The sequence below is a fragment of the Amphibalanus amphitrite genome, unplaced genomic scaffold (assembly GCF_019059575.1).
Source record: "Amphibalanus amphitrite isolate SeventyFive unplaced genomic scaffold, NRLGWU_Aamphi_draft 001356F_arrow, whole genome shotgun sequence".
Taxonomy (NCBI): Eukaryota; Metazoa; Arthropoda; class Thecostraca; order Balanomorpha; family Balanidae; genus Amphibalanus; species Amphibalanus amphitrite.
Window position 1 is genome coordinate 106,250 of NW_024882849.1, and position 13,745 is coordinate 119,994.

The 13,745-nt window shown below is 52.2% G+C and overlaps 1 protein-coding gene across 1 annotated transcript; it reads left to right on the top strand.

The window, feature by feature from the left end:
• The first annotated feature begins 638 nt into the window (after window positions 1-638).
• LOC122372402 lies at window positions 639-13,235 on the top strand. Its single transcript, XM_043349548.1, has 2 exons — window positions 639-947; window positions 12,246-13,235. Exons 1-2 carry the CDS (start codon window positions 639-641, stop codon window positions 13,233-13,235), a joined length of 1,299 nt encoding a protein of 432 aa, XP_043205483.1.
• Window positions 13,236-13,745: the final 510 nt, after the last annotated feature.

A 13,745-nucleotide genomic window follows, 5' to 3' on the forward strand; every position in this document is an offset into this window, starting at 1 on the left:
GAAAGTGGACACATCTGAGGAGTCGTTCCGCGCGCGCTGACACTGCCTCTAGAACCGTTCTGCGAGCAGTCAGACATGCTGTCAGGCAAGTCAGGCCTCCCCCCCGTATTGACCTGAGCGCGCCTCTGGCCGGCGGCCCAGTGACCTGGGTCTGGGGGCCGGCGGCCGCCGGCCGGGAGTTGAATACAGGATTCGATCGAGACCGGGCGTGTCCGCGAGTCGGAGGGGCGACAGCCGTGACATGGTGGCAGCGGCAGTTCGTACGCCACGCCGCTCAGACTGTGAATAGTGAGGTGCGTCGTGCCCGTTTACCCTCCGTGGTTGTGATATGACTGGCGAGGATCCGGACGGCCGCGGCCCGGCCGTGGTCCGGGTAACACTGGCAGACTTTCCCGTCTATGACGGCTCTGTGTCACCGAACTCATTCATCCGACAATGTCGGAGACTGGCAGAGCTGGGCGGCATCCCGGCAGACAGGCTCGGCAGCGTGATGGCCGCCAGGTGCCGCGGCCTCGCCCTACAGCTGGTGGAGAGCGCCGGTGAGCACGGAGACGTGGCGTTCCCTGCTCACTGAGGCGTTCGGATCGGGTCAGCCGGAGGCTGCGGCAACCCAACTGAGTGCCATCGAGAAGGGATCCATGTCAGCACTGGACTACTCCCTGACCGTCAAGAGGCTGGTCACCGAAGCCTGCCCCGAGTTCTTTGACTCCAATGGTGGCGTCAAGAAGACATGTGCGCCGGCTTATCACGCGGCGCTCTACCGACATTTTCTGGTCGGACTTTCGTCGGAGGAGAAGCGTCTGCTTTCTCGTCAGGGCGCGAGATCTTTTGACACGGCCGTTCAGGAGCTCATCCGGGAGGAGCGACTGGATCCCGCTCACGAGAGCGACCAACAGCCATCTGGACGAACGGTTCATTGGGACTTCAACGAGTCCAACTGTCATGGAGTGGCCTGTGCTCGGGAGTCTCGTCCCGGTACTGACGGTGCGACTCGACGCTATGATGAGGGTGACTCCCCGAGCTGGCAGCGTGACCCGGGCGGCCGGCGCCGCGGATCACCGGCTCCACCCTCGGGCTGTGCCGCGGGCTGCCGGGCCGCCGGAGCCCGGCGTGGGCTTCGTCCGAGCGGGCCCGCACGGCGGCCGGCCCGCAGCCCCGGACGCGATGAGGGCGCCTCTGGTGGGCGCAGTCCGCAACGCCCGCCCACAGCTGACCGTGTGCCGGGGGAGACAGGGGCGTCGCCAGGGCGCGAGGATGGACGGCGGACCATCCAGTGCTGGTCATGCCGTGGATTTGGCCACCTCAAGAGGCACTGCCCAAACGAGCAGGCGGGCAGGCTGGCAGCCGAGTGGTGAGTCTACCGACCGCTCGCATATCTATCAATGGGTTTGTAGTTAGTGATGCTCTGATAGACTCCGGCAGTCAAGTGTCGCTAATAGACAGCCGCGTCTTCAGTATTATCGCGCCGAATTCAACCCTGACGCCGCCTGCTCGCCTAGTTTCCGCATCGGGACATGAACTTGATACGCAGGGTACGTGTAAATTGCCCGTGAGGATCATGGGTACCACTGGTGGACAGAGAGACACTGAGTTCGTGGTGGTCCATGATCTGCGGCACGACGTGGTGTTGGGATGGGACTTTTTGTCGGGGAATGACGTATTATTTGATTGCTCACGAGCCGGCCGAGAAGTTGGGTCGCAGCTTAAGATTAGAATTAAGAACCCAGTGACTGTGCCCGCACATTCCGCTGTTTGTCTCGCGGTGAAAGTAGACCAGAAGCTGTCGTGCGGGAGCGAGTATTTGTTTGTCGGTCAACGATCAGACAATGTAGAGATATGTGACTCGTTAATTACGCCGTTTTCCGACGCAGAGATCCCACTTTATGTTCGTAATCGCTCCGACCGCACTATCACGTTCCACCGGCGCAGTGTTGTAGGATATGTTGAAGCGCTCGAGGGCCTGGTTGAGCCGTGTGAACCGTGTCCCACACGGCCACACCCAGGAATGCTGACCACTGCGCAGCCCACGTTAACACCGTATCGGCGGATGACGGCAGATACGTGGGTAAGGCGACAGACGAGATTCTGTCCGATTTTGTTGTCGGGGAATGTATAACTGGCTCTCAGCGTGATAAATTAGCCGCTCTGCTATCGTCCTACCCGGAAGTGTTTTCGAGAGGGTATGCCGATATTGGTCTGTATCGTGATAGCGTCGTAGACTTAGAGTTGCAGCCCGGCGCTCGTCCTGTTTTCACCAAGCCGTATCCCATCCCATGGGCGCGCGAGGCCCAACTGAAGGCCCAGCTTGATCAGTTGCAGGGCTGTGGTATCATCGAAGAGGGAGGCCCTTCAGATTGGAATTCACCTGTCATCCTAGTCACGAAAAGTAGTGGTGAATTCAGGATTACCCAGGATATGCGCAATCTCAACAAACTGTTAGTACCCAAGACATTTGTTTTTCCTAACATTGATGATTTTATTTTCTCACTAGATGGTTGGAAAATCGCGTCCAGTCTAGATATGAAGCACGCATTCTGGAATTTGCACTTGTCCGACGCGTCTAGCAACATATGCGCGTTCCATACACTGGGCAAGACGTATTATCCAACACGAATGCCAATGGGCTGCTCTCAGTCGTCGTATTTTCTCCATGCCGCCATGCACAAGGTCTTGGGGGATGTGCCCGGCGTTCGGGTGTACGCTGATGACATTTTGTGCGTAAGTGAAAGCTTGGATGAGCATCTCGCGCTCCTTCACACCGTCTTCGACAGGTTGCGCGCTGCTGGCCTTAAGGTGGCACCAGACAAATGTCGCCTGTTCCAAACAGAGTTGACCTACCTAGGTCATCGCATCACCCCCCAGGGCATTAGCATCGACCCTGAACGAGTCAGAGTCGTCAGAGACTTGTCCTTTCCGAGAAGTATCAAGGAGGCCAAACGAATTTTCGGGTTCTTCTCGTGGTTTAGGAAGTTCATTCCATCCTTCAGTAGTCTGGCTGAGCCCCTCGTAGTCCTGTGCAACTCGGATAAATACTTTTGGAACGATCGGTTAGAAGCGTGTTTTGGCCGTCTTAAGTCGGAAATGTTGAGTGACCGGGTTCTCAGCTACCCCCGCAGAGACGGTCGGTTCATCCTGTACACTGATAGTAGTGCCACCGGTGCCGGACAGATCCTATGTCAGATACAGGATGGGGTTGAACGCGTAGTCGCTTTCAATGGCAATAGATATAGTAAGGCACAGCGCAAATGGACTATTTACGAGTAAGAGGTTTTCAGTTTCATTCAGGGATAAAAGAAGTTTTTCAGATATCATCGCACCGATCACAATATGATTACTCTAGAAATTCAAAGCAAAAACAAGAGGGGTAATGGAATATGGAAGCTTAACACTGCACATTTGAAGGATGAAGAATATGTAAAAAGAATTAAAGCATGCATTACCCACACGCTAAAACAATATGCGGTCCCCGTCTATCAAGAGGTTTTTTACAGTGACAGTACACAATACCAAGAAATTCAGCTTACTATAAGCGATTGCTTATTTTATGAAACATTGCTTATGATGTTACGAGGAGAAACCGTGCAGTTTTCAAAACAAAAAGCAAGACACACGAGGCAGAGAGAGAAAAGTTTAGAGAGAAAAATAATGATCGCAGAAGAAAAGTTAACTAGTTCTGGCCAGGCAAACGACTCTGTTCAGTTAGACATACTAAAGAATGAATTAGAGGAACTAAGGCGTCCACTTATAGACGGACTCATCGTCAGATCAAGAGTATCCTGGCACGAGAAAGGAGAAAGGAATTCAAAATACTTTCTCTCTTTAGAAAAAAGAAATGCGGATAGAAAAAAAATATACAATACATTCAGGTCGGTGAGAGAAATATCACAGATGCAAAAGAAATTTTAGAGAACTTTTCAAACATGTTTGAACAAAAATACAGTACAAATAGCGAAATAAACCCAAATAAAACATTTATATCTAGTAATATTAGAGATAAACTAAACAATATTGATAACGAGGCGTTAGAAGCTGACATTCAGATGTCTGAACTTACAGACGCGCTACGCTCAATGAAAAAGGGGAAAACGCCAGGCTCAAACGGATTCCCTGTCGAATTTTCCGCTGCTTTTGGGCCGAAATAGGTCCATTTTTACACAGAGCACTTACAGAATCACTAAAATACGGTCGGGGTTTAAATACACATCGCGAAGGTATGATAACGTTAATCCCCAAAAAAGGAAAACCACTCCATTCAGCCAAGGCTTGGAGACCTATTACACTACTAAACACTGACTATAAAATTATATCAACAGCCGTAGCAAATAGATTAAAAACAATAATGTCTAAAGTAATCAGCCCAGCCCAAACAGCTTACACGTCAGGCCGATATATCGGAGAAAATACTAGGCTCGTGCTAGACGTGATACACTGGGCTAAAATTAACAAGAAACCTGGGGTGATATTGGCCGCAGACTTCGAAGGAGCCTTCGAATCAGTAGATTGGAAGTACCTCGAGATGGTACTAAACGAATTAAATTTTGGCCCTTACATGAAATACATAGTCAAATCGTTATATCTAAACGAGAACAATCACTCACGAATTCTACTTAACGGGCATCTAGGCAAAAAAATACATCTAAAAAGAGGTATAAGGCAAGGGGACCCTGCATCAGGATATCTGTTCAACTTGGCAGCTTCCATCCTAACTGAACAAATTAAAAAGTCAAAGGAATTACAAGGGATAATCATAAAGGGAAACGAGATACGGATAAGTCAGTACGCGGATGATACTATATTGTTTTTAGACGGATCAGAAAAATCGATTGCCGGTTCCCTGACAGAATTAACTAAGTTTGGTTCCCAATCAGGCCTAAGAATAAATGTTGAGAAAACTTCCATTATGGAAATAGGTTCTTTGAAAGATCAAGAAATATATCCTGAATGCCCACTAAAAGCTGTAAAAGAAATGACAATACTTGGAATTAAGATAACCGACGATGCTTCTAATGTAACAGACAACAACATACAGCTAAAGATGCCCATGATTAAGTCATTGATACAACAATGGAAAAGGCGAAGCCTAACACCGATTGGTAGAATATGCGTACTTAAAACATTATTGCTCTCGAAACTTGTTCATTTATTTATGGCACTGCCTAATCCTTCAAAACAACGCATAAAAGAACTAGAAAAAATATTTTTTGAGTTTATTTGGGGACGAAAGAATGATAAAGTAAAGCGTACAAAAATAATACAAAGTTATTCCAAGGATGGACTAAACATGATTGAGTTACAATCATTCATTAAAAGTATGAAATTAACATGGTTAAAGCGCATGTGGATCTCCAGTGCAGATTGGACTACTATTGCTAGAACAGAACTCCCAGATATACAAAACATGTTAACATATGGTTATAAGAAGTTAGAACTATGTAAAAGAAATACAACAAATCCATTTTATTTGAACCTGATAGATGCATGGGTTCAGTTTAATCAAGAATATTATCCATCAATAGAGGAACTTGCTTCGGAAAACATTTGGTTCTCAAATTGGACAAAGTACGGAACAACTATTATAAAGAAATGGAATGATAAAGGCCTGAGGTTTATAGGAGATCTATATAACCTACGTACTGGATTAATTCTTTCAAGACAAGATGTTGAAAGAACCTACGGCATACGTATGAACTTTTTATGTTACGCATCCCTTGTTCGAAGCTTACCAAAAGAGATTCGAAAAGAAATAGACAAATCGTTGATAATAAAACCAAACATCCCATACAAAATTAACCAGGTATTGAATACCAGCAATTTTCCCCAATTAGCATATCGAGCATTTGTTGGAAGTATGCGGAATTCTAACAAAGAGTCCAATCTACGTCTTAAAGCAAAGTGGACTACAGATATTGGCGAGTTCGTTGAAGGCACAGTGGAACAAATATCGAAGGCAACATCATATACATATTTTATATTTCTTCATTATAGAATAATAAGCAGAATATACGCCACAAATAAGTTTCTGCACAATATAAACTATGTAAACAATAATGCATGCTCCTTTTGTAGCGAAACATCGGAAACTATCCTTCATTTATTTTGGCAGTGTCCCAAGACTCAAATATTAATTAAAGAAGTATTTTCCCACCTGAAACAGGAATACGGAATAGATATAATCGTGAACAAAGTAAACTGGTTTTTTCTTAAAGACTTATCAAAAATAGCCATGCTTTTATTCACGCTTATTAAAGATCACATTCACAAATCACGTCTCAGGTCTTCTATGCCATCAACGATGGTCGTGTTGCAAATGATAAAGATTGAACTGCAAAAAGAACAACACATTGCAAAAACAAGCGACAAACTCGATCTCTTCCACCAGAAGTGGGGCAATCTTACAAGATTGTTAGCGTCCGCTCCGCCCCCGGGTGGGCGACTCGGAAACGTGTCAATTCACCAAATATAATTTTAAAAAAAACACACACACATACACACCTACACACACACACACACACCACACACACACACACACGCACACCCACACGCACACACACACGCACAAGCACCTAAACTGATACAAACACATTGCACAAGCACACCGACACATGCATGTACGCACACAGTCACAAACACAACCCAGTACAAACAGAAATGCCTACACATACATAAATGCAATCATTCCGTTTCTTTAACAGTGTAGTTTATGTTGTCTGTTTAATTACTTGTTTGGTTGCTCTTTGCTCACCTAGGTTACTGTTTGTTGTGTTTGAACGGAAGATTGTTGAACGTTACTGTGTTTGAACGCCGGCCTGTGGCGGAGCCCTGAGTTTTGCCGAGCATTGGGCCCCCGCCCCTATGACCCATCCGGGCCAACCTGGGTACCGGTCCCAATTGAAAGGGACCGGTCGGCCGCCCGGGCGGGCGGGGCGCCGGCCTGTCGAGTGTCGGGTCGGGTCGGCGCTCCCCTCGCCCGGGCGGTGGTTAGGGGGCACCCCCGGGAAAAATGATTTTCCGGGGGTGCGGGCGGGGGCCCGCGGCCCGTGATTCGTTACGCCAACGAACAATCGAAACGGAAGGAGTGGCGCCCGCTCACTGTCTTCGACAATCGAGTTTACTATGTTGTGCATGCTGTGTGTCCTGCTATGCATATGCTGACGATCTCAACCCCGGCCAGAAATAAGCGGTATTGCTATACGCTGTTGCAGTTTGTGTCTGCGATTTGTGTTTGGTGATTGTTGTCTGTGCAATAAGCTGTGAAGTGTGCCGTGTTCAATAAACTTCAGCGAATATGAAAAAAAAAGTTTTCAGATATCTGGCAGATGTTGAATTCACATGGATCACATGGAATGTGGGGGCGCGTACAAAGATGTGCCCTCCTTGGCTGGGGCCGTACACCGTCGTGGCGCTACACGGCCGTAGGCACGTCGACGTTCTGGAGAAGGCGGGACGGTGATCGGGATCAGGATTCGACTGAGGGGCCGCCCGCCGCCCACTCGTCGGAGGGGCCGTCCGCCGCCCACTCGTCGGAGGGGCCGCCCGCCGCCCGCTCGTTGGAGGGGCCGCCCGCCGCCCACTCGTCGGAGGGGCCGTCTGCCGCCCACTCGTCGGAGGGGCCGTCCGCCGCCCACTCGTCGGAGGGGCCGTCCGCCGCCCACTCGTCGGAGGGGCCGCCCGCCGCCCGCTCGTTGGAGGGGCCGACCGCCCAATCGGAGGGGCCGACCGCCGCCCGCTCGTCTGGCGGCCGGCTCCACGGCAGTGAGGGGGCTCGGGAGGTAAACGTCACGGCTGCTGACCGTCTCGTACAGTTGCCTCTCAAGCCGGACACCCTCAGATGGTATCAGCGCCACGATCGTAACTGCCGGGCCATCGCTCACCGTTTAAACCACGGTAGATGGCCACGGTACGCCCCACCGTATCTAAAGGGGCAGCCCGCAACGGACTTCCGCTTGCATGAAGGGCTGATCTATCGCCATTCGAGCGAGGACGGGGCCTCTCAGGTAGTTTGGCCCCTGTCGAAAAGGTACGAGCTATTGTACACACACCACGACACATCAGATCACGCGCACGGCGGACCCGCCAAAATGTACAATCTGATAGCTCGACACGCGTGGTACCCGGGCATGCGAGCGGACTGTGTGGACTACGTTCGATCTTGTGATCGCTGTGCCCAAAGGAAGGGATCGACAGCACAAAGCCCACCATTGCTTCCACAGCATGCCGACTGACCTGATCAAGTATCGCGGTGTATTGTATTGGCCTGAATGTATTTTACCTCGTATGTTTTCAACCTTTGACGTGTGACGATGAAAAACCATATTCGATGGATTCGTTATGAAATATATTCTGATTCTGATTCTGACTGGCCAAACCAGATCCTCGTTATTGACATTTACCGGGGTTACATGAGCAAGTAAATGCGTATCAGGAACGGATTTTCCTATTCGCTCACCATTGTAGTCCGTTTGTAATGCGTATTAACTCTGCTCATGTAACCCCGAGCATTGTTTCCATGCCTAAAAGTGTCGTCGCTGGCCGATCGTTGGTCTTGACTTGTGTTGACAAATTTTCTGGTTTCCTGTGGTGTTATGCCTTAGACTCAGGAAGTACTAATCACGTGGCCCAGAAATTGTCCGAACACTTCCTATTATTCGGACCCCAGAGGTAATTGAAAGTGACGCAGGCTCCAATCTCGTTAAAAGTGCCCAGGTGATGGAGTTGTGTGAACACTTTGGGACACAGACTCGAGCCAGCGTCGGCTACCATCACGAGGCGGTGGGCAAAATAGAAAGAAAGCACTTAGATGTCAAACGGCGGCTGAGGGCGAGCTCAGATGTTTTGGGCGCTGATTGGGAAGAGCGTCTACCTGGCATCACATTTTCCTTGAATAATGAGCTGTCCAGCACCACAGGGCTGTCCCCATTTTTCGTGTATTTCTTACGTCACCCACACTGCACGTTAGATGCGTTGTCACAGACTCCGAGGAACCGCTACTCGCATAACTATGTGACGGAAAAGCTTCGTCTTTTGTCCTCCGTGTTCGAGAATGCTAGGCGCCAGCGCGATCGCAGTGCTGACTCGTACAAAAACCAATACGACAGGCGACATCATGTAAAAGAACCCTCGCTGGGCCCCGGGCAACAAGTGTGGCTGCGTAATGTGGGGGCGCGTACAAAGATGTGCCCTCCTTGGCTGGGGCCGTACACCGTCGTGGCGCTACACGGCCGTAGGCACGTCGACGTTCTGGAGAAGGCGGGACGGATGAGACGTGTTCACATGAAGCATTTGAAAGTGTCACATGCCCGCAACGTGTTTGGTTAACCATGGCGATGTACCTGAGTGCTGTTGTTCTGTTGACTCGATCTGCTAGTGATAAGCCGAGTGTATGTCCTGTTTGGTTACACGTGTCTGCATACGTGGGAGGGGGTAATGTCAGGCAAGTCAGGCCTTCCCCCCGTATTGACCTGAGCGCGCCTCTGGCCGGCGGCCCAGTGACCTGGGTCTGGGGCCGGCCGGGAGTTGAATACAGGATTCGATCGAGACCGGGCGTGTCCGCGAGTCGGAGGGGCGACAGCCGTGACACATGCAGACCGGATTGATGTTTTGAAACTTTGACATAATAAACTTTAATTAATTCGACACAGGTAGCCTAACCGCATGTGTTTTTTATATCGCGGACAAAAAAGTGGGGATTGTTAGGGTTAAGCAGGGAGTCACCGATGTTAGATCCCTTTCTGGGTCCTTTCATAGGTCACGGTCCTGAGCCGAGATAGCTGAGCTGTGTCGCAGCCCTGACCTCAGACAGCTGAGCTGTGCACGCCGTCGGCTCGGCCGTCAGTCGCCACAGCCGCTGACGCCAGTGTCCAAACAGCTCCAAACAATATCCGGCCCAGTATAGCAGGATAAGCCATCAGAGGCGGGAGTGATCAATGGAGGGACGCGAAACACTAACGCCAAGGGGATGAAAATTGTTGAGGAATAAAGAAACTACATGCAGGTACACTGGGAACACGTCATGCTGGAGTTGACGTGTTCCCAGCCCGTCCTGTACCATGCAGCCCGTCCCGGTGATCAGTCCCGCCTCTGATGGCTTATCCTGCTATACAGGGCCGGATATTGTTTGGAGCTGTTTGGACACTGGGGTCACTGGCTGTGGCGACTGACGGCCGAGCCGACGGCGTGCACAGCTCAGCTGTCTGAGGTCAGGGCAGCGACACAGCTCAGCTATCTCGGGTCAGGACCGTGACCCCCTATGAAAAGACCCAGAGAGGGATCTAACATCGGTGACTCCCTGCTTAACCCTAACAATCCCTACTTTTTTCTCCGCGCTATAAAAAAACACATGCGAGTTATAAAAAACACATCCCTATCAACCAGTCCCAAACAGTGTACCAAATTTGAGCGCAATCGGCGTGGCAGTTCAGGGTTCAAGATATATGAGCAACCCAAAATCGCTACTGCAGCAGAATAACGAACACTCTTGGCCCTTCACGTCGCACGTGTCACGACGCTCACCACGATACATCAGTTGTAGTCAATAACTCACCAAGATACATCAATTGTAGTCAATAACGAGATGGAAGGGATAGGATTACGCGCAACAAAGAGTAACGCAGTTCAATCAGCCCAGCGGTTGCTGACTTACAAGCCTATTAAAAACGTTACAGGAATACGCTTCGCTAGCTCAATCGTAATAGAGTAGAATCATTACATATATGCAATTGCTACTATTTCTTGGTTTTCTTTATAGGCCAAGGCTTGGTAACTGATAACTCTGCTGCCCTGTAATGGGTCCGGCCCGCTGTGGCGAGTGAAGACACTCGCCCTGACTGACTGGACCGCCAGCCGAGACGCTGCTGACTCTGGTGGTGAATGGTGAGCGGAAGAGGAGAAAGTTTACTCCAAAGCTGAAGCAACTCTACATTGCTGTACAGCTATTACGCTTTTCACCTGGTGGCCAGTAGAGGAACTAACAGTTACTACAACTGACCGTCAGAAGCACCCAACACACACCGTGCCGCTCCCAGTAACGTACCAGGATGTAAACCCCAGTCGGGCAGCGCTCCGGCGTCCGGCGGCCGCAGCTGGTCCAGCAGTGACAGCAGCCGGCCGGCGCTGGCCTCCGGCGCCGTCAGACAGGCGTTCAGGGCCACCACCCTGACGGACAGACGTTACACGGTCAGCAGAGAGCCGACACTCGGTCAGCGGACAGTGGCATTGGGTCACCGGATAGCAGAGCATCGCCGCAGCACACAGACCAGCCAGGACTGTGCCGACAACGCAACACCGTTGGAGTAACATGACCCTAATAAATGAACCGAAAATGCTCTGGTCTATCTCCATTATTTATAATAATAAAAAAATGAAAGAACAACTGAGATGAGGGAAAGGAGTGAGGCGCCTGTTAGGGTCCCCGTGCAATACGCCCGGTGCGGTGACTGACCTCTGCGCCGCTAGCTGGAGAGCTGGTTCACCCGGCTGACGACCTTCTGTACCTCCTCGGCGGAGAGCGGGTGGCCGTTGGTGGCCCGCCGCAGCCCGTCCCGGTAGCCGGCCGCCCCATCCGGCGACACGCCCTGGGGAGTCATAGCATAACACTCAGGCAGGTTCAGGTTTCAGTCCGACACACAGAACCGTCCGGCGACACGCCCTTGGGGCGACACATGGGCGCGCTCAGGGCTCAGGTACAGGTCTCGCGAGATTAAGCGGTAGGATTTGCACTTTTAGATTTCCGGTTATATCTCAGAAACTAATCGATCTACGATGAAGCCATTTTACACGATCATGGCCGGCTTGTTGCCCAACAAGTCGATAGCATCTTCAACACTTAAAAGCTTAAGACGACGAAGATATAGCCTGAAGTACACTAAATTTTCTAGGTGCAAAACCTACCGCTAAAACCCGCGAGCCCTGTACCATGCACAAGGGCGCCGGGTGCAGTGTCTGTGTGTCCCTGACTGACCTGCAGCGGTGACGCTGTCACAGAAAGCACCTGTTCATTGCCCAATGGGTCCAGCCCAGTTCCGGCCGGCCGTGTGCCCGCACGTACGCAGCCAGTGTTACGGTCTGTGTTCGATCTATGTTACGGTCTGTGTTCAATCTATTTTACGCCCTGTGTAACGACCTGCATTACGGTTTGTGTTACGGTCTGTGTTACATACCCTGTTCTGGGCGGTCTCCACCTTGACCCTCTTAGCGTCCCAGAGTCGGTACTGGTAGAAGTGCGCGTTCTCTGCCGACGCGTCCCGCAGGTGAACGAGCAGGTTCTGTACACCTTCCGGATGGACGTGGGCCCCCTCCGGGCCGGCGCCACGGCGGCGGCCGCCCTGCACCTCGCGTCCCTGCCGCAGTGCGCCGTCTGGCTGTGGACGGACGGGTCCGCGGCGGGCGGAGTCTCGAGGGGCGGAGCTGGGGCCGTGCTGGTCTGGCCGGATGAAGAGACCGAGGAGCTGCGGGTCCCGGCCGGACAGCTATGTTCCAGTTACCGCGCAGAGATGGTAGCGCTGGTGACCGGCCTGGAGACCCTAACCCAAAGAGACAGAGACCAGGACCTGCCTATCGTGGTCTGCACGGATAGCCTCTCAGCAGTGGCGACCCTGCGCAGCGGCCCGGCCGCCCAGACCTCCCCGCTGGGGGTAGCGGCTTGGAGAGCCATGTTCGCCCTCTCGGATAATGGCCGGAAGATCCACGTCCAGTGGGTCCCCTCGCACTGTGGTGTGGAGGGTAATGAGCGAGCCGACAGAGTGGCCCGAGAGGCCGCGGAACTACCACAAGACAGCGTGCCTGCAGACATCAGGACAATCACCCGAGCGGTGGCTAGGGCCGCCCGCGACGACACGGTCCGGGCCTGGCCCCCCGGCTGGTTCCGGTCGCTGATGGGGGGCCGATTCCCCCCACCGGTGGCGGGGCTGGACCGGGAGCGCGCGGTGGACGTCCAACAGCTGCGAGCCGGGCACTGGTCGGGCTCCAGGGCCTACCTGCACAGGATCGGGGCCGTTCCCTCTGTGGGATGTGAGGGCTGCCGCGACGAGGGCTGTGTGGCGGCCCGCTGCCCCCTGTGCAATGAGGAGCCTGACACGCCGGCACACGTGCTGCTGAGATGTCCGGCGCTGATGCGACTGAGACATTCAACCCTGGGTCACATCCATCCCAGGCTGGAGGAGGTCCGGGAGACCTCAGTGGTGGCGGCCCTGGCGGCCGCCGCCAGACGCTTCCAGAGCCGCCTGGCTATGCTCCCGTGAGGAGCAGAGGGAGAAACAACAACAACAACAAGCAGGTTCTGTAGGCCGACCAGCGTCTCAGCTGGCACCTGAGAAGGTCAGGGGAGGGTAGGGGAGGTCAGTGGTGTACTGGTGTCTGACATAGACCAGCGGACAGGGGGGAGGGGAGAGGGAGAGGAGTCTGGTGGCGCAGTAGGACCGTTCCGGGCTTGAAAGTGGACACATCTGAGGACCGTTCCGCGCGCGCTGACACTGCCTCTAGAACCGTTCTGCGAGCAGTCAGACATGCAGACCGGATTGATGTTTTGAAACTTTGACATAATAAACTTTAATTAATTCGACACAGGTAGCCTAACCGCATGTGTTTTTTATATCGCGGACAAAAAAGTGGGGATTGTTAGGGTTAAGCAGGGAGTCACCGATGTTAGATCCCTCTCTGGGTCCTTTCATAGGTCACGGTCCTGACCCGAGATAGCTGAGCTGTGTCGCAGCCCTGACCTCAGGGCTCAGACAGCTGAGCTGTGCAGGGCG